This window comes from Frieseomelitta varia, unplaced genomic scaffold, assembly GCF_011392965.1.
Source record: "Frieseomelitta varia isolate USP_RPSP 00005682 unplaced genomic scaffold, Fvar_1.2 scaffold_558, whole genome shotgun sequence".
NCBI classification, from domain to species: domain Eukaryota; kingdom Metazoa; phylum Arthropoda; class Insecta; order Hymenoptera; family Apidae; genus Frieseomelitta; species Frieseomelitta varia.
The window spans coordinates 300,463-327,580 of record NW_025110321.1 but is presented as its reverse complement, the minus strand read 5'-3'; the positions used below and the strand labels follow the sequence as shown (position 1 = coordinate 327,580).

Below are 27,118 nucleotides of genomic sequence, written 5' to 3'. Positions count from 1 at the left end.
CGACACGAAGATATCCTATGCGCAAACGTGATACAAACGTGAAGCAGAAATAAGCTGGGTTAAAAATAGCAGTTGTATTTAAACGAATATTATATGTTGAAAATTATTTACACAGATGAAAATTTAAATACATTAATCTGAGAATACAAACTGTTTTATTTATCCTCGTCCCGTACAATTATCCATGTAATAATGATAATGAATATTTTTTCATATAAAATAATTCTCCTATTCGGTTGTACTTTTAGTTACAGAACACCCTGTACATCCTCAGATTCGTTCCAAATTTGACCAATATAATCATTGCAGTCCTGTTACAATATTAACGAAACATCAAAATATTTTATATAATACACACACACACACACACAGCACAGCACAAATTAAAAAATTTTCACCAGCTACTTATTAACTGATGCGTATTATGATTGACGTTTTACGAGCGACCATTTCAAATTTCCCGCGCCCATCGGTACGATATCTCGTTCCGAACGAAATCACAATGGGAAACAAGAATGGCCGACTGCGGACAGTAAAAACTTGTTGTCCCCCCCGTTATCGAATATCCCGATAAAAATTAAATTCAAGGCCCGTTCGAAGAGAGAAGCGAAAATTGTCGCGCGACAAAAAGTTTCTCCGAACGATGAATAACGTGGACGTCTGTTTTCGGTATTGGAGGTGTGTTGAGCAGCCAATGGTGAACAAGAAAACAAAATGCCGCGATTAAAAGTTGCCGAGATTCTGACACGTTTGCAAATTTAAGATACAAACGGTGAATTCTCGTAACGCACTCTCGTGAATGCGGGCACGTCGACAGCGTGCAAGGATACACGAGTCGGAGCGTGTTGTTCGCTCGTGCGTTAGAGGGTGTGCGATCGTTATACAAACATTATGACGAATTGCTGTCCTTCGAGTGATACGAAGGGTTCTCTCCGTTTTTTTTTTTCACCGTCCGTGTGTTCCTTCGCCGTCGCGCGATTACGCTAAACATGTGCGGTCGTGAACGTAGGTGCAGTTAACAGATCACGAAGCAGTCGTAATCGCAGTGGATCAACGTGAAACCTTCTTTTACATAATAAGCATTAGGTGATTGTATGTCAATCATGAAGAAACAATTCTTCAGAGTCAAACAACTCGCCGATCAAACATTTTCCAGGTAATCGTAATTCCGTTTTCGTAGAATTAAATTTTCAAGACGATTGTAGAGCGCGTATTCACTTTCTACGTATTATACTATAGCTACGTGAAATACTCGATTTTTTGAACAGAGCATATCTTCTTATTGTCTACAATAAGAAATAATTTCCATTCTCCTGAAATTTTCGAGGTAGAAATTCAAACGTTGAAGTCAGATAGAATTCAGTAGAAGGAGATATACTAATAGAAGAAGATATACGAAAATAGCTTATGAATCAGACTATCTTAAAATGGATTGGCTTTGGAGAACATTACTTCAATTTGAATTTGTCAATGTGTAAAGTTGTTAACCGAGATTTTCGTTTTTTTGTAGAGCTGGCAAAACCGAAGTGCTTACAGATGATTTGCAAGCCGCAGATAAACATGTAGATCAAATTAGGATGGCTCTCATTGGATTAAACAAGAGACTTGGCAATCCACCGAATCAGGCTATGATACAAGATGTTGCGCTTAAAGAAAAACGATTGGTAATACACAATGAGATTTGCATTTAAACTCTTTGTATGATAACGTTTCCCTTCGTTTTCATTTTTAATTGTGTATCTTTCTAGAAAAAGTGCCCGGAATATGTATTGGGACAAACAATGTTAGAAAATGCCCCTGAAGATGGCCTCATGGGTTTTACTTTATCCGAATGTGGTCGTGCGCAAATGTATTTAGCGAACGAAGCGATTGAACACGAAGCGAAAGTTGAACAATATGTTGCAATACCGCTTCAACATATTTTAGACACAGACGTACCAAATATTATAAAGCATAAAAGAAATTTAGCCCGATTAACTTTAGATATGGACAGTGTGAGGACAAGATATCAACAAGCCAGTAAACACAGTGCTAGTACGAAGAAATTTTAATCTGACCTTTAAGTTACACAATTACAAGAATTACGTTCAACTTTTGAAATTGATGTTGTGCAATAGGTGCAGGTGCAACGAAGGTAGATAATTTAAGAGAAGAATTAGAGGAGGCGGAAGCTAAAGTTGAACAATGTAGAGATCAACTGGCTGCAGAAATGTTTCAACTTATGTCACGTGAAACTGAATTGGCACACACTATTATACAGTACGTGAAACTTCAAAGAGCTTATCACGAAAGTGCGTTGCATTGCCTCGAAGATCTTATTCCTGGATTAGAAAGTTATATTAGTAAGTATCCAAATGTATTTGTAAACCGAAAACGTTTGCTCAAGGATTTTTATCATGTTATGTTTTCAAAATTCACTAAAAATTTTAATTCACATGCAACTCCTTTGTAGATGATAATGAAATGAAACCAGTTTATGGCTATCCTCTGGAAGAACATCTCAGAGTAACTAACAGAAAGATTGCGTTGCCCATTCAATTGTGTGTGTCTGCGTTGTTAAGATTAGGTATGGAAGAAGAGGGCCTTTTTAGAATAGCTGGCGCTGCATCGAAATCGCGACGAATTAAACTGAGTTTAGATGCATGCTGCCTCACATTACCAACTGCTCTTGAATACAAAGATCCACATGTAATTGCTGGCGCATTAAAATCTTATCTTCGAGAATTACCCGAGCCTCTTCTAACTTACAAGTAAATATATAAAGATAATATTTATTATCCTTGATAATGGTAGGAAGTACTATAGCATTACATATGTTGTTTTCATCTTATTTTAAGATTATATTCTGAATGGATGGCAGCTGCGAAGATAACTCAAAATGAAACAAGATTGAGAGCTCTCTGGGAGGTGTTACATAAGTTACCACCTGCAAATTTAGAAAATTTACGGTTCCTAATCAAATTTTTAGCAGTTCTCACTAAAAACCAAGATGTGAACAAAATGTCACCACAAAATATTGCAATTGTAATCGCCCCTAACTTAATATGGAGTCCACAGGAGGATGTAAATACAATGGTGTAAGAATGTTATTTATTTACGTAATTTGTATAATTAATCATTACGAAGTAAGTTACGTGATAATTTCTACCAATGTTCATTATTTCAGAATGAATATGAGCACAGCTAATAACTCTAGTCTTATAGTTGATCAATTGATCACGTATGCAGATTGGTTTTTTCCTGGTGAAATAGATTTCGATCGTGATTTGGAGGTCGGTATTATAAACTGTTCAGAAAATCAAACCATGAGTATGCGTCGTTGCGTTTCCAATAGTAGTCTTAGTGATCACGGAGAAAGTCCTCCACAAGGCAGTCCTAAACCAGCAGCTCGCAGGAAAAACAAACCAGCTCCAACACCACCAAATAGCACTACTCCGGATAAACATGATAAAAAATCTGATGATAAGCCACCACCGACGCCTGATAAACCACCTAGACCTTTAACATCAGGAACTCTTAATCGTATGAAAAAACACGAAACAACAAATACTGAGTCAATCGTAAAACATGACAATAACACAGATAAGCAGGACGGAGGCATAGAAACAGAAACTAAACAACACAATAGTGAAGTAAATGCACTTATAGATTCTTCGTCAATTGATTGTTCAGATCGTGTTAACGAAGTACAAGAAGATTTACATAATACGAACACGGAAACTGAAAAGGTTAACCAAGAAAATCAAAAAGCTGAAAAGAAATTATACACTCCTGTTGCTCTTGAGAGAAATACCATAGAAAATGCAGTATGCAATAAATCTATTATAGAAGTAGAAAACTCAGAAAATTCTACACATAAATTGAAGGTATTACCAACTGAAAGACCGCTTCCCTCTACACTAGAGAGACGCAGACCAGTAGCTGCTCCAAGAAGCATAACCAACATAGTACATAATACAGGTAAATATTTTCATAATTTTTTATTAAAAAAAAAATACAGAATGTTTAACATATACCTTACCCTTGTAGAAGAAATGGTCGAATTACGTAAGAAGACGGACAATAATCCTGTATATACAAGCACACTTGATAGAAGTAGTAAACCAGCTATTCCAGAACGACCAGCCGGATTAATTCGACCTTCGAGTCTCATTAAACAACAACCACGGCACAGCAATGAGAACTTAGACAGCGAAACAGGGGTGAGTGTCTGAGTGTTTAAACATTACGTTCATTTTCAGTATATGTAAGATAATTCTTTAAAATAAATGTAGTTACTGCCAGTGGACTCGACAAATATCACTGCCTGGATATTGCATTTTGAAATACAATAACGTAAGCAATATATAAAAGGAAGAACAAACTGTGTTGAAAATTAATTTTCATTTTAACATGTCAAATCGCACGATAATTTTTCTCAAGGTTATTAATATCTTTTTCCTTTTTAACAACCTATAGCCTTTAACTTTGGAAAGAGCTCATGTATATTCAGTGGACAAACAACAGGTCAGTATAATACAAGTGCGTGGCAATGGCAATGTGTTCTGCACCTCGGGCAACAACAATGGCAACGCGGCTTCGAACTTACAGAGAAGCCCCAGTGTAGGTAGTCGACCCTCGTCTATGTCCTTGTACGGCGAACGACCGGAAAAGCCAGCCAAATTGAACGCTCCAGAACAAACGAAAGCTCATGTACGAACCAGATCAGAAGGAAATATTATCGATGTGCAAACTCAGACTGAGACGGTAGTTGTTGTCAAATCACCGCAACAACCTGTTCCGGCCTCTCCAAGATTTCATCAAAGGCCTCCGCGACCACAACCGCCGCCACCACCTCCACCCACCGCGCGAATTAAATCAGAACACGAAAGTACTAATCTCTAGAATTAATTGTGTAAAAAGTGATTACTACATTCATAAGAGAACTTTTAAATTAATATTTAAAGAAAGAAAGAAAAATGAAAGGCTATATTTCTTATAAGACAATATGAAACTGCAGGAAACATTTAACAGAAATTATGTACGTTTTCCTACTTTTAGTGAAATGAATATTTAACAATCACATTGAAAATAATAGCACATCATTTAAACGAAATTTTTGAAGTTATGCAGAAAATGAGAAATATGTTTTCTTCTGTATTTTTAAAATGATAATAAAAAGAAAAAAGCGAAAAATAAATTTGCAATTGTAAGATTAAACATTTTTAAGTTTTTATAGTTATATATTAAAGGTAATTGAAAGAAATTATATATGTTATTTCCATATTTAACTCTAGTATTTTTGCAATTTATCGATTTTTATATTTGTAAAAATAATGAAAACGTATAAATGTAAATGTATAAAATGATGTGGCATTTGATCTCTCTTGATTGACATATGTTTTAAGCACACAAATTTCAGTATGGTTATTATGTAATACAAAATGGAACATACTTGGCATTAATTATAACATGTTTGTATTTTGTATGTAATTTATTTATATTTACAGAGTATATACTAGATTGTAATGCATTTACTAAGGTGATTACTTATTAAAAAAGAGGAAAGAAATGAATTTTTGGAATTAGTTTTAAGCTGTTACAAAAAATAATTTTGGATAAAATAATATTTTGACTGCAATGTAAATAAATAGGCGTCTATTGCGTGTATTTGTTTTACAAAATAACAATACTGTGATAACATAAAATTTATAATATTGCCAAAAATTCTAAAATTTTCAGTTGTTTAATTTCAGTTATTTAGCTTAAACGAAAATAATATTTAATATGCTTATTCAATTGTATTCAAAGTTAATTCTGTTGTATTAGATGTATAAGGTTATTTTGTTTTTATTTACTGATGCAATATTTATGATTTACAAAATTTTACAATCCATTAACAAATTTTACTTTTTCAAAACGAAATATTTTTTTAAATGTAAAAAAATGTATGTATTGATAAATATATTGTATATAATAACATTTAATGACATTCATTCATCAAAAATTCTTTCTTATTTCTACAAATATGCAATAATAAAAAAAATCTAATTTTATATTTATTTTTTTATATGAAATCATCTGCGTGGTGAAATTACGATTTAGCTCTTTTTAAATAATATTATTAATTAAACTACCTGATAAATGTTTAAATATCTTGTACTCGTATTCTTATTCGTTTCATTAACAATCAGGAGCTTTTATTTCAGAATTTATATTAAATGAAATTTAATATTAAACATTGTTGTATTAGTTCAGTAAAAAACAAAAAATGAAAATATACAAATTTTTTGTAATGCAAATCATCTAAACACTTTAGTTTTTATATTCTTTTTTAGTAATTTACATATATGACTGATATATTAATTATAATAAAGACAACTAATGCAACAACATTTATTTCTTCAAATAATAATTAAATAATCTCAAACAAGATATAAATAATCTCTTCAATGTCTTTTATTATTATGAATTATTACAAATTTATCATTAATTAATTTAACAATATATATTTCTAAAATTATACATAATTAATATTTAACATTTAATTACAATATTTCTTTAAAATTTTCACCAGCGATATCTTTAGGTGATATACCGTTATTATCTTCTATAAATTCAGCTCCAATAGAAATTAAATATTCTACAACATGATGATGTCCACAAGATACTGCATAATGCAGTGGTGTTTGACCATCCTCGTCTTGTGCATTTACATCTGTTCCTTTTTCAATCAATTTTTTAATAATTTCTAAATAGCCTCGATCAGCAGCCCAATGTATGGGTAACAAACCTTCTGAGTCTATTAAATTTGCAAGTTTTGGTTTCTTATCAAGTAATTCTTGAACTTTTTCTTCATGTCCTTCTTTTACCCAATCCAAAAAGGTTTTATCTGCATCACTTATTTCATCTTCTGTACTTATCAACCGACTAATAACAACCCAATTAGAATCAGATTGTTTATCCCAATCAGGATTAAGTTTATCTAATTCAAGTAGATAATTTTTCATAGCATCGTCATAACTCATGTCACCAAGCGTTTTCCATGCTTGCCATTTTTTTAATACATTGCCCATAAACATTAAAGGTTCGTAGGTGTTACAGGGTCCAATCGTAGCCTGCTTATATAAAGCATAGAATTTTAGCAGTTGTGCAGAATCTAAGTCTGATGCCATTGACTGTAAATACTCTGCTGCTCTATTGAATTTTTTTTCGAGACTCATTTTGACAATTATAATTATAATTATACTATTTCTCTGAATGTCTCAAGTAATGATTAATAACTGAATCTTTATTTATATTGTAATTTGTTTCGACGTCGTCCTCTTCTGAATCTTCTTCTATATCTGTCCAAGGCAGATTTTCTTTATATGCGTCAGTGTTAAATGCCAGGTAGCGTTCATCTACAAATTTTTTAACAGAATCTTCATGTAAATATTTAAGACCTTCAGTAATAGATAATTTTTCATTTTCCAAAACATGACATTTTTTCAGTACAGAATTCATTACTGTTTTATCATAAAATTCTACAAATCCATAACCTGTACTTAAACCAAGTTTATTAAATACAATTTTTGCAGCTTTTACATCACCGAATACTGAAAAATATTTTTCAAGCTCAGTGTGAGAAACAATCCATGGTATATTACGTATAGAAATTAAATATCTTCCAGCCATGGCAAAAGACCCACTTAAGCTCTACGCTGTATACTTAACAAATGAATTGTATGATCCTGCATTAATTCATTTATATTTATATCAGAATCTGCTCCAAGTCCAGTCAATGATATATGAGTGCAAGTAAGATTCCATTTATTTAACAGATGTTCTATAGACCAATCTGCACTTCTTTCTTGATAAGTACACAAGAATTTTGCATTTGGATTTCTTTCTAACAAGAATGCTACTGTAACAACTATATCTTCGAATAACGTTGGTTCATAAAAACAATCAGAGCCGAGAATTAAATCTAATGGTCCAATTGAAAATAAACTAGACAGAAATAAACCCCATGTAATACCAACAATTTGAACCTGAGACAAAATACCATTTAATTCACAACCTCTCCTTATATGCTGTAAACTTCTAGGAAAACTAGCAGAATCGCTTAAAGTTACAATAGCACCACATTTACTAGCTAAAATTCCAGGAAGAGCTGTACCTGATCCAAGCTCTAAAACTCTTTTCCCAATGAGTTCTTCTTTATGTTCCCAAAGAAACCAAGCTAGCACAGGTGCGGATGGCCATGTATAAAAACTATAATTAGCTTGAAGTAACTGTAACAAAAAATAATTAGCTTGAGGCAGCTGTAGTAAAACCTTAAACGTTTTAGTATCATGCAGTGTGATCGCGCTTTTCAGACTTCATGTTGAATAATGCTACAGTGGTTGATCGCAATGCTTGTGATGCTCAATGTACAATGTGCTTGGTTTCGATTATAACGCCATTATAATGTTGTCAGTCATATTGAAGCTTCCTTTTCTAATTACTTTCTTTTCAATTAAACTTAAACCACATTGCATAAATAGGCAATTTTTATTTTGTTTGCTTTTGTCGCGTAGCTTGGCATTTTTCGCAGTTACATCAAGGAAACGCAATCGCGCTGCATGGCACTATTCAACACGGTTTTTTAAATAGCCCGTGACACTAAAACGGAGTTAAGAGAAAATAAGACTGTAAGTCTTAACCTGTCCGCTATATGTTTTAAAAGGGCATGTTATTTTTTCAAGTTCTTTAACATTAAATATTTCATGATCAATCAAAATGACAAATTTAATTGCAAAACAATTTCTTCGTTACTTTGTTGAAAATACATGAATTACTGTTTCAGTAAAAAAATATATATATATACATATATATATATATATATTTAAAGAAAATTACCGAAAAAGTACATGCGGTACGCGTGCAACAAAAATGAATTGACGATGTATCAATTAGTGAAAAATTCTAATACCTCCGGAATATAGATTTCCAAACTCTCGTTGCACTGTATGTTATCCTGAGTTTTACGAGACGTGAACAAGAATTTTTTCACTTCCTCGGAAACAATTCCATCTGACATGAGGCTGACCGTAGAAAGACTAGCATCGCGTGAAATACTTCCCTCTAAACCTGGCATGACTAATTATCAAGCCATTTCCACTAGTCTAGTGGAAATCTGTTCATTCTAACTGTAATTGTTCAGTCGCAAATAGAAATCATAAACGTCAAATTTTCATTGCCTGTAAATGAAATTAAAATATAATATTGAAAATATAATCGCTAATATGCTAATTATTGATTCGTACTATAATAGAAATATATAAATGTATAGATAATATTTACATTTTCGAATGGCGGGAACGAATTTTAGAAAAATTGAAATCACGTACCTTATAACTTTCTTGTTTATTACAAAATCTTTATTACTATTATTACATTTTACAAAATTTTCGATTTAATTTTACAATTAACATTTGTTTTAGAAATTTAGAAAAAGTTACTATAAATTTAAAAAAAGTTAATGTTTTTACTGATATTACTAACTTTTCATGAAAATTAAACGTAATAATAAATTAAATGTAATTAATAATTATTAATCAATATTGCAATTATGAAATATTCTTTATTTCTCTCTATATGTCTTTTATTAAACAGAATATTATGACATTCATACAAGTTAATTTAAATCTATAAATTTCTCTTAAAAAATAAACAGAAAATATAAACGTGTAGATAATATTATATTTTCAAATAGCGGGAATGTGTTTCAAAAGAATTAAAATTACGTATTGGATAGTTTTCTTGTTATAACAAAAGAAAACTATCAATTACTATTATTATATTTTACTTGGTTTAATTTTTACAAAATTTTCGACTTAATTCTGCATAACAAATATATAGAAAAAGTTAATGTTTTTCCTGATATTATTAATTTTTTATGAAAATTAAACGTAATATTAATTATTCATTATTGCAATCATTATATATCAAAATATTCAAATGAATGACATATTATTTTGCTATGCATACTTTCTACTTTAGTGTTATTAAATATATGTAATATCATTGATTACACTAGCAAAAGTTTAAAAATATTTTTGTATAAAATGTATCATACGGAACAATTGTCTCTTATACATAGAATATTATAACAAAATATTTTTCATACAAGTCAGTTTAAATCTATAAATTTCTGTTAAGAAACATGTTGCCCAATATGTTCTCTAATTTTTTTTTTTTTATCGGCAATAAAACCGATTACAATGAATTACTTACGTACATTCGACAAAATTGGAACTATTCGTAGTACAGGACATATTCTGCGATTTTAATATTGCCATTCTATGTCATGAAGTATTAGTAATTTAAAACAATAACATTTGCAACTTTGTCATAATTGTACAAATTGCGAAAAGTTATATATACACATATATTTTTACACATGTTCTTAATTATAATTTAACTTTAAAAAATGTATTGGTAATACTATCAATAATAGAAATGATACTGTTAATATAGTTAGAAATATTAATTTCAAGCGATCGTAACCATTTTTATCATTTTATATCGATATTTGATTCAGCACCGTACTGGTCATTTTGATTAAAGATGGAGGAGACTGGTAATGAGAAGTTTCTGTCAAGGAGGCGTTCTGCAGCACTTAAGGCTTTTAAAGTTAAAGACGAACGAGTAGCGACTTTTAAAAAGGTACGTGTACAATTTTTAATACATCTTGTTCGATTGTAGTTAATTAATTGTAACCTTTATCTAAAACTTCGATGTATTTCCCGGCATTGCCCTGATGGATCGTAAACAACTGCTGGAATGTTGTATTTTTATGGATTTTCAGGTAGCAGCGATTTTGCAAAAATCTGAGACTGACAGAACCGCAGAGGAAACAGGGATACTTGTATCTTGTAGTGATGTAGTAAAAGAGGTTAATTTAAGGTATAGCCATTTTGAAAATCATTGATTGTACTTACATTTATGAATGTCAGTTATTGGTGGTGCAATATGAAAATATTGACATAATGTATGAATTTGTTTGTTGGTTTTGTAAATGAATGGACATTCTAGAAATGTAGTTTAGTGATAGTTACATTGATAATTAAGTTTATAAAAAAAACTTGTTAATCTACTAGGCAAGAAAAAAGGCATAGAGTGAAAGCAAGATTAGAAGAAGTAGAAGATGCACCAGAAATTTTGGAGGAGAAGTGCATGAGATTAGCAGCAGCAATCAGCAGAGCAACATCACTTGCTGTTTATACTGGTGCTGGTATTAGTACAGCTGCTTCTATCCCTGATTACAGAGGAACAAACGGTGTTTGGACTCGTTTGCAGCAAGGAAAGGATATTGGGTAATGTCAAAATTGATCAAATGTTATTGAAAGTAATAGCAAAGAAATAATTCATAAAACTTGATCTTTTACTATTTGTTACTAGGTTTTTTTTTATTAATTTGGTATGTATTTCAGAAATCATGATCTTAGCCAAGCAGAACCAACATTAACGCATATGGCTCTTTACGCTTTGTACAAGGCAAGAGTTTTAAAACATGTAGTTTCTCAGAATTGTGACGGGCTTCATTTGCGCAGTGGAATACCTCGTACACTTTTATCTGAAGTTCATGGCAACATGCATGTAGAAGTTTGTAGAATGTGTAAACCATATAGAGAATATTGGAGATTATTTGATGTTACTGAAAAAACAGCTCGATATTCTCATGGCACTGGAAGATTATGCCACAGATGTAACTCTGTTCTGCAAGACTCCATTGTTCACTTTGGTGAAAGAGGCAATCTTCCTTGGCCAATTAATTGGACTGGTGCAACAAGAGCAGCGAAACAAGCGGATGTTATATTGTGTTTAGGTTCTAGCTTAAAAGTTCTGAAGAAGTATCCATGGTTGTGGCAGATGGATAGGCCAATCCACAAACGTCCGTCATTGTACATTGTAAATTTACAGTGGACGCCGAAAGATGAAAATGCAGTTTTGAAAATAAATGGAAAATGTGACGAAGTTATGAAAAGAATTATGACTCATCTTGGATTGGAAATACCACAGTATAATCGTGCCAAGGATCCTATTTTTTTTCATGCTGTACGACTTAGAAATAATGAACAGTACACAACAAGTCAACCTTGTTTGGAAGAGCCATCTGATATTGTTCATAAGGAATTAAATCAAATCAGTGATAACTTTCACGAAGATGTTCCATCCGAAACCAAAGAGAAAGAATGTGTTTCACCTAAAAGAGTAACTGAATCAGTGTCTGCTTATTCAGCACCATTTTTTACTGCATTACCATTTTTATCCATGGGTTTGCCATTTCCACCAATGTACATGTGTCCTCAACTAACACCACTTTTTTACTATCCATTTGTGCAAGTACCAAATATGACATCAGACGTGCCAAAACCTAAACCTACTTGTACTTTTTGCATGGAAAATGAAGGTTCTCTCACTTGCCTTTATTATCAACGAGATACAGACAATTCTAATTTAATAGCAGCCGAGAGTAAGCAGATAAAAGATACAAAAACTTTAGTGATCCATGAAGATCCTCCAATAGCTGCTAAAAATCCTGGTTGGTTTGGCAAAGGATATCGCAAAGGCATGAAAAAGAAACGGTAGCATTTACTCTTTCTAATACGCGACTTCCTTTTCTTTTTTGTTATAATGCGAACGTATGTATAACATGATATACGACGATGTACGTAAATGTTTGATTTTTCCATATCATGACGAGATCTGTATACAAGATTTAGAAATGTGTAGGAACTTAATTCCAGTATCCAAAATTTTAGCAATTAAATTAAAATATTTAAAATTAAAAGAACTTAAATCTCTGTAAGCATTCTACTATTCCTGTTTAGTAGTTGTGTGATTATTTAATTTTAAAGTTTCAATTATAGAATAGATATATAAAAAGTATCTTTACGAATTTAATCTAGAAATTGTTAATTTTATTGTTAAAAGCTTGCTATGAAATTTGCTTGATTTGATATTTTTACTATTGTACAGACTAATTGTATTGTGATTTTTAGTTGTAAGAGTTTTAAAATGTTGTGCAAATCATGAAAAGTTCATAGTGACCAAAGTGATAAATCTTTTATTATAATTTTTTACTTTGTATTTGTACAGTTGAATGTATAATTTTTTAAAAAAAGAATGTGTGCATAAGTAGGATGTATGTAAAACTTTTTGTATCATTTTTATATTGATTTACCATTCCAGTCTTATGAACTAAACATTATAACAAAATTAATCCTATGGATATTAAAGGACTGTTTGTAATAAATATCGAACTATTAGCTCTTTTTTTAGTAAACAATGTAATAATCAGTATAAAATTTTATATAAAAATATAAATTTCCATCTTTCAGTTATTTATTTTTTTTATATAGCCATCTTAAAACGAAACAAATGTGAACAGGATATATGTGAAATTATTTACTATCTTTTAAATCAAAAATAACGCCATATACAAACATATGCGTGCCTATACACACAGTGCATTCTTTATATTATTAAAAAGTTTACTGTTTTATACATATAACTGTATGGTGATTTTTAATATATATACATAAAATACGAAATAAGAATTTAATATAAACATTTTTTTTAAAATAATGTAGGAAAGACTACGAACTGTACTTCTGGCAAAACAGACTGTTATTTATTTATAAGTTTTAATTAACCAATTATATTTTGATAGACAAACCAACATATAATAATAATCTAGTTCTAAAATTCATTTATATCCATTTGATTATATTTGTCATATCATATTTACTAAGCTCGATTTTAACAATAAAATAAAGTATGTTTTTTCATAATGACATGATGTTTATATAGGTCACGGGACAGTATAATTACTGCTACGATTAATTAGCGCGTGAATTATTAATATTTCCAAATTAATAATAGTAAGAAAAAAAAAAATTAGAAATTTCAAATTAACTCTGTCCAATGTTCTACATTATTTGTGTAGAGCTCCACTTGTAAGTAAATTTGTTCGTTTACGCTTCTATCACCATTAAATACTTCATTCTTTCGAGCAAAATAAATTCATCATTTTTTAAGTTTATTATTATTTTTAATAATGTGAATTTCGAAAATGTAAATTAGAAGTAAATAGACACGTAGAGATCATACATCGAATTAAGAAGTAACTTTTTATATGAAAGATGTTAGAATGAGTAAAAGATACCAAGAGACAGACTTTCAATAGAAATGAACGAAGCTTGGATGGCGGTGAGTGAACGTTATCGAAGATGGTAAGATACGTATATGTAAGTAGAATAAGAGTTACGATCGAGATAGAGAAAAGGAAAAGAGATAGAAATGAGAACGAAAGGAATATGAAAAGGGAGAGAAATATAAGGGCTAATGCTGGCAGAAGGGAAGAGATTGAAAAAGCCTACAGTCTGTTGTCATGGTAACCCCGTATAGCGTCACCCTATTACCAGCTTCGACAGTACTTATTGTAAAGCCAACCGTAGTACTTTGCCGATACTACGATAGTGTACGTCGACCGCTCATTGACTTCTTGACTTTGTACAACGGGATCTCATTGCGAAGCATGTGGTTCTACTCCTTTTACACTGTTCTTCTGGAAATAACATCGAAATACTTTCTTAGCTATTAAAGAATCACAAATAAAAAACAAGAAATGTTCACAAATTTTTTACTATTTAATTCCAGAATTTAAGATCTTAAGCTAAATTTTTTATCTTTCCACTTTCTTCTTATCGTAGTTACAACAAAGTTAAACATAATATTCAAACTGACGTAATTATTTTTACAGATAAATTTTCAAATTATCTAAATGTATTTGAGTTTGTAGAAGATTAGGATGAATGTAAAATTCCAATTTACGTTTACATTGAATTACGTGAAGAAAAGAATGTGCGATGTGCTATTGACATTAAGTAGAATACGTTTGATTCAAATAGATGCGAGACCAAAATTATTAGTACAATTACTTTCAATTGAGTCAGTGGTAACATGGTTATATCATCGCATTATATTTGTGTGCATGCGCTATATGCTTATAAACTCAAGTCGATGGTATAATTAACTAATAATTAGTTCTATTGTAGTGTTGTTCTTACGTATATCCTTTATATAGTACAAGTACATAATTACTACTTTTCAAACATTTATTTATTCAAAAATTCAATTTAAATTATTTATAACATATATTTCTAATTCTTTCTTTTTTTCATGAGAAAGCAATATAGTGACGCAATATTTACTCATTATTATTATTATTATTACCGTAATTGTATGAGTCTAGAACTAAATAAAACAATTTGTACTCTCAGATTAATGTATTTAAATTTTCATCTGTGTAAATAATTTCTAACATATATAATACACGTTTAAATATAGCTATTTTTAACCTAATGTTTATATCTTTTCAGATGTCTCCTTTCTTTGAAATACTTCATTAGTAAAAAACATACACAAATATTAAATACTAAAATTTATTCATAATTTATTCATCAATTATATAGAGGCATACATTAGATGTCCTATAACTAATGGTACAATTGAATAAAAGATAATTCTACGTGAAACAATGAGTCGAAAAGAAAGAATAAAATGTTTTCGAGAAAATCGAGCTTGCAAATTTATCGAGTACACGAGGCTACTTTTTATGAAACAGATTCAAAATCTATTTTCTTGAAAATGAAGTCTGAATGAAGCGAAAATATTTTATTTTATTTATATTCTATACTTTTCATTTATTTTTGCGCATAGAATACCCTCCTGTCAATTGTCAAACTCGATTTTTTCGATAAAATAATTTTTTCTTCTCGACTCGACACGTAGAATCACTCCCCACTTGTACCATCAGTTACAGGACACCCTGTATATGTTCTTTGTAGGATCAAGAACGGTACCTAAAATTATTCAAAAGATTTTGAGAATTTCTCGCAAGCAAAGACAAAAGACAATATTAGGTATTTTACTAGATCAATGAAAATGCAATTTGATTATTTATAAAAAAAAAAAGGAAGAAATTAGTAATTGAAACCTCTGCATTCCACGTATGTATCTGTGCAAAACGAATATATTTTGTATTAGTTCGTACCGTGTTCTATATAACAGTTTACGTTCGCAGTTTAACGCAGCGATGCGAGACCATCGCTGCGAAATATACAGGAAAAAAATACAGAAAATGTAGGAAGGTGGGGAATACGGGACGGAATATAATAGATTTGAAAAGTCAACAGCGCGGCTCGAAGACCTAAATCCATACAAGGAGGAGATTTATCATTACCGGTTGGTCGAGCGCTCTGGCGGTGGCATTGGATACTACGGGACGACAGTGCTACGTGAGAAATCGTGATGGAGTAGTTTATACCCTGTTTGGTCGCCGTTTCTCACCCGCGTTCGAGTACGTTTCGAATTGCCACACGTTTCTGCCAGTGTATTCGTCGCCCTCGCGTGAAACAGAGTCATCCGGGTCGCGGCCAACAGTATGTCACTCACCCTCGAGGCGGCTGGCTGTTTATCCGCGTTAACGTAACAAGGAGGAAAAGGCACGGGTGTCGGTGTGGAGGCAGGTTATCTTCTTTGTTCGAGAAAAGCCTCATCAGCGGGCAATGGCGCGGGAACCGTGCGCTCCAGAGTCGGTGTGTTCATGGCGTAGGTGATGATCGGTGTTTGTACATGTGGCATGGTGTTTATAGCGAACAGGGAGATTTACATACCTCGCTGGATTGACCAGCTCGTCGGTTTTTGGATACGAGCCGTGTCGTGAGCCGCCATGAGGCGCATTAGCGGTAAGCCAATATAACACGTTCTTTAGCCATCTTAAACGATACTGTTCCCGATACTGGTCCGATCGTCCATGCCTAATCCTACAGAAACAGGATTTGTGCATGTTTGTTAACCGGCTGGCATCGCAGTGTATTCCTCTTTAGCGGAGGGAATCACGTACATGTTAAAACGTGATTTTCAACTTCTTTGCGAGGTTGCGCACGCGCTCGTTTTGCTAGTTGCGTTTGCCAATTACGTATTTCACATTTTTGTTTGAATCGTAGTGAATTTCGGAAAACCTGCGACACAAATCGAACGCAATCGTCGTACGAGTCTCTGTATTTGAATGCCGAGATAGGCTCCGAAGTAATATCTACGATCAGTCGTACGTACATGCAACCGAACAGTCGAACTCTGTACTCTGCCGCTTCATTTCGCGTTAAATCGTTAAGTTTTATGTAACTGTTTACACAGTTTGGTATTCGGTGTCTCGCTCTTATTTTCGAGTCGCCGATCGTTTCACCGTTGGTTTGTTTGTCGTGCCGAAAATGGCGAAACAAAATTCTGTTCACCGGTTGATACGCTTCCCAATATGCAAAATTCAAGATCGTTTGTCGCGATTTCGCGAGTCGACGAGTCGAATTTGAAAAATGTTACGATAGAACGAGAAGAGGACGTTAAGTCCTCAGGTGTTCTGCGGAATTGACGTAGCGAACAGCGAAGCTAGAAAGTGGAATTGCCCGTAGCTGGCATACGTGTTCGAACCTTTTCCTTTCTGCTGAAAGGAAGCTGCTTGACCATTTTTCTCATTTGGTAACATTTGAGCGAGATGCAAGGTTCACTCTCTAATGTAAATTAAAAAGCAACAAAAGAAAGCGTGAAAATGTCTTTCACGGTTGTAATTTTTCTTTTAACAATTCGTACTAATCCGAAAATCGTTTTGCAAACGCATCAAACGTACGCGTTACAATAAACGCGGGAATTTTGAATCTTCAGAATTTTCTTGAGTCTATTTATTTTTTTACTTGCAGTATTTTTCAGTGTAGTTTAGTACTTTGGGATTCGAACGATGTTTTTTTATTTCTTTCTAATCTAAAGTTTTAAGTATCGGCAATACTTTTATCAGTAATACCGAATATCAAGAATCGTCCGTTAATTTATTACCAACGCGAAATCCCAACGAGTTGATTCATAATTAATTTCTTATTATTTCACGTTTGTCTTATGTAACGTGCGCGCTTTGTTCGCTTAATTTATGTCTCTCTATACACGTGTCTGAATAATCATTTACGATTAAACGAGCTCCTTTAATTGCATCAATTCGTTTTTGCATACGTAGAACGAAACATCAGCCTTGTTCTGTAACTCCAGTATCTCTAAAATGTTACAGAACATACATGTAGTATCTTGCAAAATATTACATTTCATAAAGAGAATTATATTTCGACGAATTAACAAGTCTCGAGTGCTCAACAAATCGAAGCACTTCCAAACGTAAAAAGCAAAACAAAAAAAAAAAAAACGCAAAATAAAATATTGGCCGTTCTTTTCCCTCTGTACTTTCTCTTCTAACGAAAACAAATTTACACGGCGAAACGAAAGCGTTGAGCGTACAATTATCGAGGAGCTATCCTGAACGTGTGATTTCTTCGATCCCGAGGAAATGAATGTCGTTATCGATTCGTTATAGTTCGGTATTAGCCGTTTGACGAATGAATCGTCAGGGATTGGAGGGGAGGATGAAAGATGATCAGGAAGGTGGGACTACAGCAAGGAGGAGTAGAACAGAGTAGGAGGGATGAAAGTGTATAGGAAGAGGCGGAGGTGAAAGAAGAGTAGAAAGAAAAGAAAGAAAAGAGAAAAGGAAGGTGGAAAGGTGCTTATATTTACGTGGGACTGCGTTTATCATACTTTTTCCATCCACTCTGTCGAACTTCGCTTTCTGATTCTCAAAAATCAACCGTTACAAGCATAAGTAAAAATTAAGTTCTTGATCGGGCGACTCGTTGACTAGAAATTTTTATGATCGTGAAATTGGTGAATTATAATTTCATTTTCATTGCTAAATTTAATTTCATTTTAATTTCTTAGTTTCTGACCAATGTAAATATGATGCGATTTATTTTTAGTAAAAATGAAAGACAATTGAAAAGCTGTAAATAGATTGTACATTGATTGTATATAACTTGCATAGCTTGTACATAAGCAGTCCCTGTAAAAGTGCAATGGTATAATTTTTTGATCAATGAACGAAGAAAATACCTCATTGGTTCTTGGATAAAATTATTTTATTGTTTGGTAGAATCGTGATTTTTGTTTGAAAAGAAAAGAATTATACAGGGTGTCCCATAACTGATGATACAACCGAGTAGGAGATGAAATACTTGAGTCGAAAAGAAAGAATACAATTTTTTCATCGAGAAAATCGAATTTGAAAATTTATCAAGAATGTACTTGAATTTAATTAATTCTTGGACTGGCGCGAATGATCGATACGAGGATATTCTATGCGCAAAAATAAGTGAAAAGTCTAGAATAAAGTTCTTTTTTAAGACTTCTATTTTTAAGAAAATAGACTTTGAACATGTTTCGTTGAAATTGATAAATATTCAAGTTCGATTTTCTCGAAAACAAAGGTTTTAACAAGAAAATGTTATTCTTTCTTTTCGACTCGTTTTTTCGCGTATAATCACCTTCTACTTGTTGTATTTCATTAGTTACACCTTAGAGACACCCTGTACATTTCAAGATATTCTATGTAATACGAGGCTTATTTTCACTAACTGTAAAGTGTATATTTCTTTAACGTAACATTCCAAGCGAAGAGATTAATATTTAACGGATAATGAATGATGAATAAGACAACGCATGATGAATATAGAATTATGAAAATAAGGTAACCAAGATATTGAACTGGTTCGCGCTTTGAAGATACATCCTTTAAGTCTCTTTATGTTTTAACTGAAAGTGGGTTACAGTGCCATCCCGGGTTCAAGAAGAGCACTTTTTTCCTCGCAGGGAGAGCATCGTTTGCTGCTTAAAGGCACAAGAGTTCAAACTCTCGGTATATATTTTTCTCTCGGTCATTTTCCCTAGCAATTATCTACGAAAATTTCATTCGAGTTGACGTGATATTATCTGATTGGTGATCATCGTAAAACTGTATTACGGACGGTTACGATGTCTCGTGAAATCCGATTTGAATCGAATGACTTATGTATATTGTACGCTACGTTTCGTATTCATGTGTTTAAGAAAGAAAAAAAAAATAAAGAAAAAAAAAACCAGTCCTTTATTTTCGTTACAACGTGCACTTCTCGGCCTTCTTGAAGCTTGTGAATTATTCATGAAAGTACGTAATTTTTTTTTTTTTTTGTCTCTCTTGAAATATTTCACTTCACATTCTCTCGTTGAAATATTTCTAACCGGTCGGTATATTATAAATACTTTGCTGGTAATAAATATGATCAAAAGTACGTGCACGAACCGGATATGTTCGGCCAAGCTTTTTTAAGATGTTATAATTCCTGAGATGAAAGTACTTGTACTCGTGTGTATATATGTATACATATTGATCGCATTGTGTGTATAATTAGCGTGTGAAGATTGATTCACGGACGAAAGTCACGGTATGTAATGTAGCGTACGTTTAAATCGTAGTAACATAGAAACACCTCCTTTGAAAGTCGAATTCGCACATTGGCAGAAAGTGGTACGCTCATTTATTCAGACACAGTTGGTACGTACGTATATAATATATATATGTATACGACCGGAGGAGATCCACGTTCGCGCAGCAAACATCAGCAGCGAATCTTTTCGGCTCGCTTTTAATTTCGGTTTTTGCTAACGTTTGTCAAAAAATTACGTGAAACACGAGCTGAGGATCGAACATTTTTTCTGACGATAAGTTAGGCGGTAAACTTTTCTAAATAAGAAATATCTACTGTATGATCTCTGCCTTTTGTTGTGGCAACTTTAAGATGTCCTCTGCACTTTGAAAAATTTCTGTGACATGAGATCGACTTGTAAGCAGCGCTTACAATTTCACAGTGAAACATTTGAAATTAAAGAACTCGCTGTGAATGAAGGATTTCGTAATGGAATCTTTTGTTTCAAAAAGAGAGAAGTTACGAGCAACACTTGTAATTATATGATATAATATTGTATAGTGTGTGTGAGATAAACTATCGTATTAATACAATAGTAAATTGCAGTATATAATTAATACAATTGTATTAACATTATTAATTATTAATATGTACAATGTATTAAAATTGTGTTAATTATATTAATACTTAATTGTTAATATAATTAAACACAATAGTTAATACAATAGTTGTGTAATTGTAAATTAACGCAATAATTTTCCTTTCTTTCTTTCTTTTTTTTTTTTAATTTTTTTCTGGAGAAAGCAATGCAAGATACCTTTGTATTTTATTTATCATTTTCTCAGAACAACGTCAGTCGAATACAAAGGATTAATCATGCACGTTTATAATCCAAAGTAAAAATATGCGACCAAGAAAACGATGCACACTTCTCAGAGCATAGTACATACATGTACGTCTACGTGTTCCATAACACGAAAAAAAAAGAAAGAAATTAAAGTTGCACGTAAATATCTTTACTCAACACAAAGTCACAATCCAACTCGATCGAACCGAGTCTTCGAGATACAATTTTCTAATTTCTCTCACCATGTAATGTGCCAAGTCGTTTTCGTAGTGCTAATTAATAAATAGGTGAAAGAACAATGTTTTCCACTATTTCAGGATAATAAGCAGTCAGCTGATCTGATCTGTTCGTCCCTGCTTTGTGAATGTTGTAATCAAGAACTGACGTCCGGTATTGTGTCTCTTTGTAACTGGCTCTTCTTGTGACCGCATAACAACGTAAGTTGTAGAAGCTGTGTGGCATGCTAACAGCATCAAACACATCTCTCGCGTCTCTCCATTTTAGGCAGCGCAGGTGCTTTCTTCTTGCAGACAGATTTTTTTATCTTTTTTCTTTTTCTTTTTTTCATATACTCCTCTTTAACGCAGTCGCTTATGGGAAGTATTCGCACAGACAGCGAGACAAAATAATGATCGTAACATTTTTTATCCAAGATTACAGTTTCAATATTTAGAATTTCGATTCCGTAATTTTTTTTTTTTTTTTAATCACACTTTCAGTTCGAACGCGTAACATCATTTATAATATTTTATAATACTTCTGTTATTTTATTTCTACATTCATCTTTTTCCTTTTTGTGATGCGCAAACATTTCTGATTCGAGGGATTTTTCACCGTATGTGCTAAAAAAACGGTATTTTAAAGAATTTCAACTCTGCCTCGAATTTTATATTTCAAGTTTCAATTCACCTTTGGATCCGTAGGATTTTTCTCGCTTAACGATGAAAAAGAACTTGCTCAGTCCAAGGATTCTGATGAGATCTACAGTATAAATAATACATTAACAAATTGACAAATTTAATACAGTGATAAATAATAGTTTTTAAGTGATGAAAAGACGTACAAAAACACGTATTCCTAGGCTCTAGAATTGAATAAGGATATAAGTTTGATAACGAACTATCATTATAGTACTTTTATAAATAATTGTACAATTTTATTATTACTTTAACTGTATATTATAACAATCCATCAGACTTTCAGAGTTTTTTTACAATTACTTGCAAAATACGGATATTCTTATCAAAATTAATAGTAATTTCTGTTTGGACAGAAACACAATTCTATAAATCTGTTTATTTTCTTCTACTGTTAATATTTTTATTTGTATTAATATTTTTGTTAACTAACCAAAATCAAATATATATGCGCGATGCTCGCCATAGAAGTGTTAAAATAATGAGAAATCTCTATGTATTTTCCCCAGGAAATTTTCTAGCGATAGGGGTTATCCTAAAGGAAACAGCAAAGTTAAATTAACATTATATAATTATACAACGGTTACTCATTTTACTCAATATTGGTTGAAGTACATTAAGATATCGCTTTTGGAGCATAAGCGAAAAATCTACTTGATCAGAAACTTTTGCACATTACTCTATATTGTGTAAACTATATATTATATACGCGACAATTTGTTTAGTTTCCGTTGTTCTTAAGATCGTGGTTTGATAGCACTGCTTTGAAGCGACCACGCCTCATAATCGATGCAAGCCAGAGAATGCGAAGGAATATATAGAGGAATGCGGAATTTTTAGACCGTAATCACCGAGTTTAAGTTACCTCCACGAGGCACTTGTGTATTATTACTATAAATTGGTAGATCATTATCATCGTACCTTCACACTTTCCTATATTAAAAAGAAGTGTTAGTTGATTTTCAGTTAGTTTTCTTTTTTTTTTTTTTTTTTTTTTTTTTTTTTTTTTGAATGGTCTCGCTGTTTTACTCGATGTCAAAGTATTTACTTACAATTAGTCGATCATAGTGACGCAACGATATTATTTTTTTGATGTTCTCGCACCAATGAGTTTTTGAAGCATAAATCATAACGAGCACAGAGTTCATTTGCACCCCCTACATTTTAGCATTTGATGTCTTTAGGTTTGCTCGTTTCACGCATCTTTTTAGAGTATATAATTGTCGAATTTGTTTACTTAGAATTGTTTATTGTTTACCTTCAAACAATGTCGATCTCGTTGTAATTTGTGTTTTAAGCGATAAACGCAGTTTAGTGTTGTTTATCGTGTAAAATATGAAATAATCTAACCTAACCTAACCTACTCTAAGCTTGGATCACCTATGATTAACAATGGTTAAATATCTCATTGAAATGTTACAAGGCAAATAATTTACTATGAAACGAAATAAAAAACAAAATGTGAATTACGTTCAATTTGACATCGAATGTGAAAAGAACAGGCAGGCAATATAAATTTAAATCCTTGCTTCGTCTTTTTAAAACCAGTGAAAGTAAAAACAGTTGCTTCCGGTTGTATTAACACGCAACACCAAAATTGAATGAAGCGGTGATGAAATCTGTCCAATAACTCTTAAAATTCGAACGGCCAGACTTTTCGAAATGTTTTCTCAATGGACAGAGTTATGAAGAGTTCTTGTTATGTAATCAATATAATTTGAACAGTATAATACATTTCGACAGAGAGTTATTTTATATGCAAAAACAAGAAATTCAGGAAGCATGAAAATAGACCTAATATCTAATTCATTTTAGACTGAATAAGAATGATACAATTGCACAGGTTTATATTTGAGCAAAAATAAGTGGAAAATAACAATTAAAATTTTTTGATTTAAAGCTTTTCTTTCAAAGAAAATCGAATTTGGAATACGTTAGTGGTCGATATTTTCTTGGCAGCCATGTTGGATACGTTCTCTACCGGAAGTCGCCAAAGTGCACGAATATTCGACGAATTTTCAAATTCAATTTTCTTGAAAACGAGGCTTCAAGGAGAAAACATTCACGCGTTCTTTTTCGATTTATTTTTGCGTACGTGGAATAACCTTCTATCTAGATGTAGATACGTACTGTTGGCTTTTAGAACCTATTGGTTTCTCTGTACATGACCATGATAAATACAGACATGCTAAATAAAGGATGTCCACTGAATGAAAAGTGTATCACATTCCATTGTGTATCGAATTGTACAAAGCACTATCCGTGTCACTGAACAATATACATACGTATGTATGTATGTCCAATAATGCTTGCACGATCTTCTTTTTACGTATAGGCTATAGGAAATAGAACTATGTACATATTTCGAACGGTTTCTTTCCGCAAAAATGAGAATATTTTCAGCGATTATATTATGTTAAATATATTCAAAAGCACGAAAGTGGAAGTAATGCGTGGTTTCAACATGCAAGGAGTTATTAAGGTGCAAGAATAAATTACATGAAATGTATTCGAAATTATCAATAATACAGGGTGTCCTAGGTATTTTCTCTGAAAAAATCGTTGGTTTTCTTTAATTTCTATCGACTTATCAGATGAACCTTTTTACATTGATTCTTGATCGTTAAATTTTACCCCTCAAAGAGTTTTCTACGAATAAAAATTCAGCAACGTAATGTTCGGCGATTTTGAGAACCGAGGAAATCGATTTCTCGACTTGTTCATTATTGAGGTATGTTCGTTCGACCATTGCCTGAACGACGAGGGTTCAACCAGTTATTTTGTATTTTTGTTATAATTCCCTGATACAAGCCCGCGTTCGTATGGCATTTTTCTCTTATTCTTATTTATACATAGAATACATCGAATGAAAACTTTCTGTGTAATGTTTGCATCTACAGGAATTATCTGTCGTTTGAAAAGTAGGCATATGTGTAAAGCTTCACACTCAGCTGCTTGGGATTTAAATAACATGCGTCGGAAGTCAAAACACTAAATTTGTCTCATTCACGTTTCAGGAAGGAGTGGTTACGTGATAAAATAGCACGATATTTTTTAATTCTTTTTAGTTGAACGATTACAGAATCATCCTGATTCTGCGTATATATCGTAACCTGTAATCTACTGTAATCAACTATTGAAAAAGCAGCGCGACCAACAATGATACACATAAAATTGATATTCATATTTCTACTTCGTATTTAACAGATTGTAAAATTTATAAAATTTTTTAATCTTAAAAACAATGCCGTTTTACATTGTAATAAATAATAGAGACAATTGAAACGTGTAATGTTTTTGAAACGTTGTTACTTATTAATATATGATACGACAGTGAACGACCGCAGTTATTTGCAGCATGATTGCTTTCGCGGATTTTTTCAGTCTCTAAAGGTTCTATGGGTTCGAAACACCAGGTAACACGAGATGATGCCACGTTATCCGAAACGTGGTACAATGTTGCCGTGATATGTCTTGTTTACACGAAAGCTGGTTGAGAATCGTGGCAACGCTGCAAGCCCTCTAGACCTTGCTCTCATCCACAGCCTTATTCAGGAACAACACCTGCATAGAGTATTTTGCTAAAACCACTTTTTTTCTTTTCTACATTATCTATTTATTCATCTATGTATTATATATGTATATATATATGTATGTGTGTATGTTTATTATTATGTTACTCATAGTAAAGTGAATTGTAACGCAATGAGTAGCTTTCAAAATATTTATATTGCTATTAAAACATATTTGGTATTTTTAAGATCATATGTTGGTAAAATTTAGTTATTTCCAGACATGTTAGCAGAATTGTGAGATTACAATTCTTTTTCTCGTGGAATAAGAAATTCCTTCGTATTATTGAAATGAGTTCAATGACCAGTTACTCAAGGTTAGTCAAGGTCGCTGCTGCAGACAAAGCAGCCGTAGCGTCTTAATCAGTTATTCCTAAACCTATTTACTTTCGCCTAGGGAACTATTTTAACTGTTGACTAACCTGTAAACGTTGTATAATTTGATGATAAGATATAAATAATTTCGTTTTCAAAATTTGTTTACATACTTTATCGAGTATATACCCTAATAGATGTAAATTTTTTATTATAAATATGTAAAGCAATTTTTTTTTTAATGAAAACTTTTATTGAAGTAAAATGCTTATTTTTATTATTAAAGTCAAGTCATTCGTTAATTATTACATCTCTGAAAACTTACGTCAAATCATACATATATATTTTATTTACTTGAACTTAAATTACTTGATATACGTACGAAAATTTTATATCTTCATAAAATCGGTATAAGATAAAAAAAAACTGAGGAAGCAATGACATAATTGGTCTGATTATCTCATTGCATATGTTTTGTAAGTTATAATATGAAATGTTGCGGAATTAGTACTTGCCAATATGAGCTCGCGAGATGCACATCTGTTCGGGTCATTGATTGCTCGTGTTGAATTTATAACACGTCAATTGCTATTAAGGATGAAAGAATCAGACATCACTGATGAGAAGAGCGGAAGTTTTGCAATGACGGAGAGAGAATGTAGCAGTTTGATATATATTTTGTTTAACTTTGAATTATACTTGTTGACTATATAATTATTTAAATTACATAATTAATTATAAACGAGTAGAAATTCTTTCTATTATATTTTTTAAAGACTACAGTATCTAGTAACTTTTGGTTTTCCAGTATTTGGCAAGCATGAGAATTTTCGAAAATTTTCGAATTTTCAGATTTCAATTCATATAGAATTTTATTAAATAGTGAATCAAACATATTCTTATATTTGAGAAGAAATTCTTTCCAAGAGACTAGAGTAATATTTCTGTTTGGATGAAGCCTATTTTTCTTGACATTCTTACTTAAGCTTTTTTAAGCCCGAGGTTATTCCCTCACTACTCATTATATCCCCATACAATTCCGTCTCCTCACTTTGCCGCTTGTTTTTCGCTCTCTCGTCTCGTGTTCTTTCCCGCACTTGTCGCATTCAAACTCGCACG

General features: G+C 32.1%; 5 protein-coding genes across 9 annotated transcripts in view; 3 read left to right on the top strand and 2 right to left on the bottom strand.

Moving 5' to 3' along the window:
* Positions 1-490: 490 nt before the first annotated feature.
* LOC122533858 (rho GTPase-activating protein 44-like) lies at positions 491-4,953 on the top strand. 4 transcript variants are annotated; one of them, XR_006307790.1, is made up of 10 exons: positions 491-1,156; positions 1,511-1,664; positions 1,749-2,034; positions 2,118-2,342; positions 2,453-2,750; positions 2,838-3,077; positions 3,167-3,960; positions 4,030-4,202; positions 4,275-4,506; positions 4,591-4,691. XR_006307790.1 is itself a non-coding variant. In XM_043663963.1 (10 exons), the coding sequence occupies exons 1-9, from the start codon at positions 1,095-1,097 to the stop codon at positions 4,332-4,334; spliced, it is 2,292 nt and encodes a 763-aa protein (XP_043519898.1). In that variant the 5' UTR covers positions 491-1,094; the 3' UTR covers position 4,335; positions 4,459-4,590. The 4 variants fall into 4 exon arrangements, 3 of the variants coding, with proteins under 3 accessions (XP_043519898.1, XP_043519897.1, XP_043519896.1); XM_043663963.1 differs by lacking the exon at positions 4,591-4,691 and having other exon boundaries at positions 4,275-4,335; positions 4,459-4,590; XM_043663962.1 differs by having other exon boundaries at positions 492-1,156; positions 4,459-4,506; positions 4,591-4,953.
* A 1,470-nt stretch (positions 4,954-6,423) lies between these two features.
* LOC122533872 (acyl-CoA-binding domain-containing protein 6) lies at positions 6,424-7,202 on the bottom strand. Its single transcript, XM_043663985.1, has one exon. The coding sequence runs from the start codon at positions 7,200-7,202 to the stop codon at positions 6,528-6,530; it is 675 nt and encodes a 224-aa protein (XP_043519920.1). The 3' UTR covers positions 6,424-6,527.
* An 88-nt stretch (positions 7,203-7,290) lies between these two features.
* Positions 7,291-9,229, bottom strand: LOC122533870 (methyltransferase-like protein 23). The gene is made up of 2 exons (XM_043663984.1): positions 8,936-9,229; positions 7,291-8,255 (listed from the first exon to the last, which is right to left on the bottom strand). Exons 1-2 carry the CDS (start codon positions 9,098-9,100, stop codon positions 7,671-7,673), a joined length of 750 nt encoding a protein of 249 aa, XP_043519919.1. The 5' UTR covers positions 9,101-9,229; the 3' UTR covers positions 7,291-7,670.
* A 1,290-nt stretch (positions 9,230-10,519) lies between these two features.
* Positions 10,520-13,348, top strand: LOC122533853 (NAD-dependent protein deacetylase sirtuin-7). Its single transcript, XM_043663954.1, has 4 exons — positions 10,520-10,671; positions 10,814-10,911; positions 11,106-11,321; positions 11,439-13,348. Exons 1-4 carry the CDS (start codon positions 10,573-10,575, stop codon positions 12,595-12,597), a joined length of 1,572 nt encoding a protein of 523 aa, XP_043519889.1. The 5' UTR covers positions 10,520-10,572; the 3' UTR covers positions 12,598-13,348.
* Positions 13,349-16,332: 2,984 nt separating this feature from the next.
* Positions 16,333-27,118, top strand: part of LOC122533852 (caskin-1) — a 38,048-nt gene continuing 27,262 nt past the window's right edge. The window contains exons 1-2 of one of the 2 annotated variants that reach the window (XM_043663952.1): positions 16,333-16,760; positions 21,513-21,632. Coding sequence is in view for 1 of the 2 variants with exons in the window: in XM_043663950.1 (XP_043519885.1) it covers positions 16,745-16,760 (16 nt within the window). In the remaining variant the exon portion in view is untranslated. The remainder of the gene's footprint in view (positions 16,761-21,512; positions 21,633-27,118) is intronic. The other variant, XM_043663950.1, reaches the window with a different exon arrangement.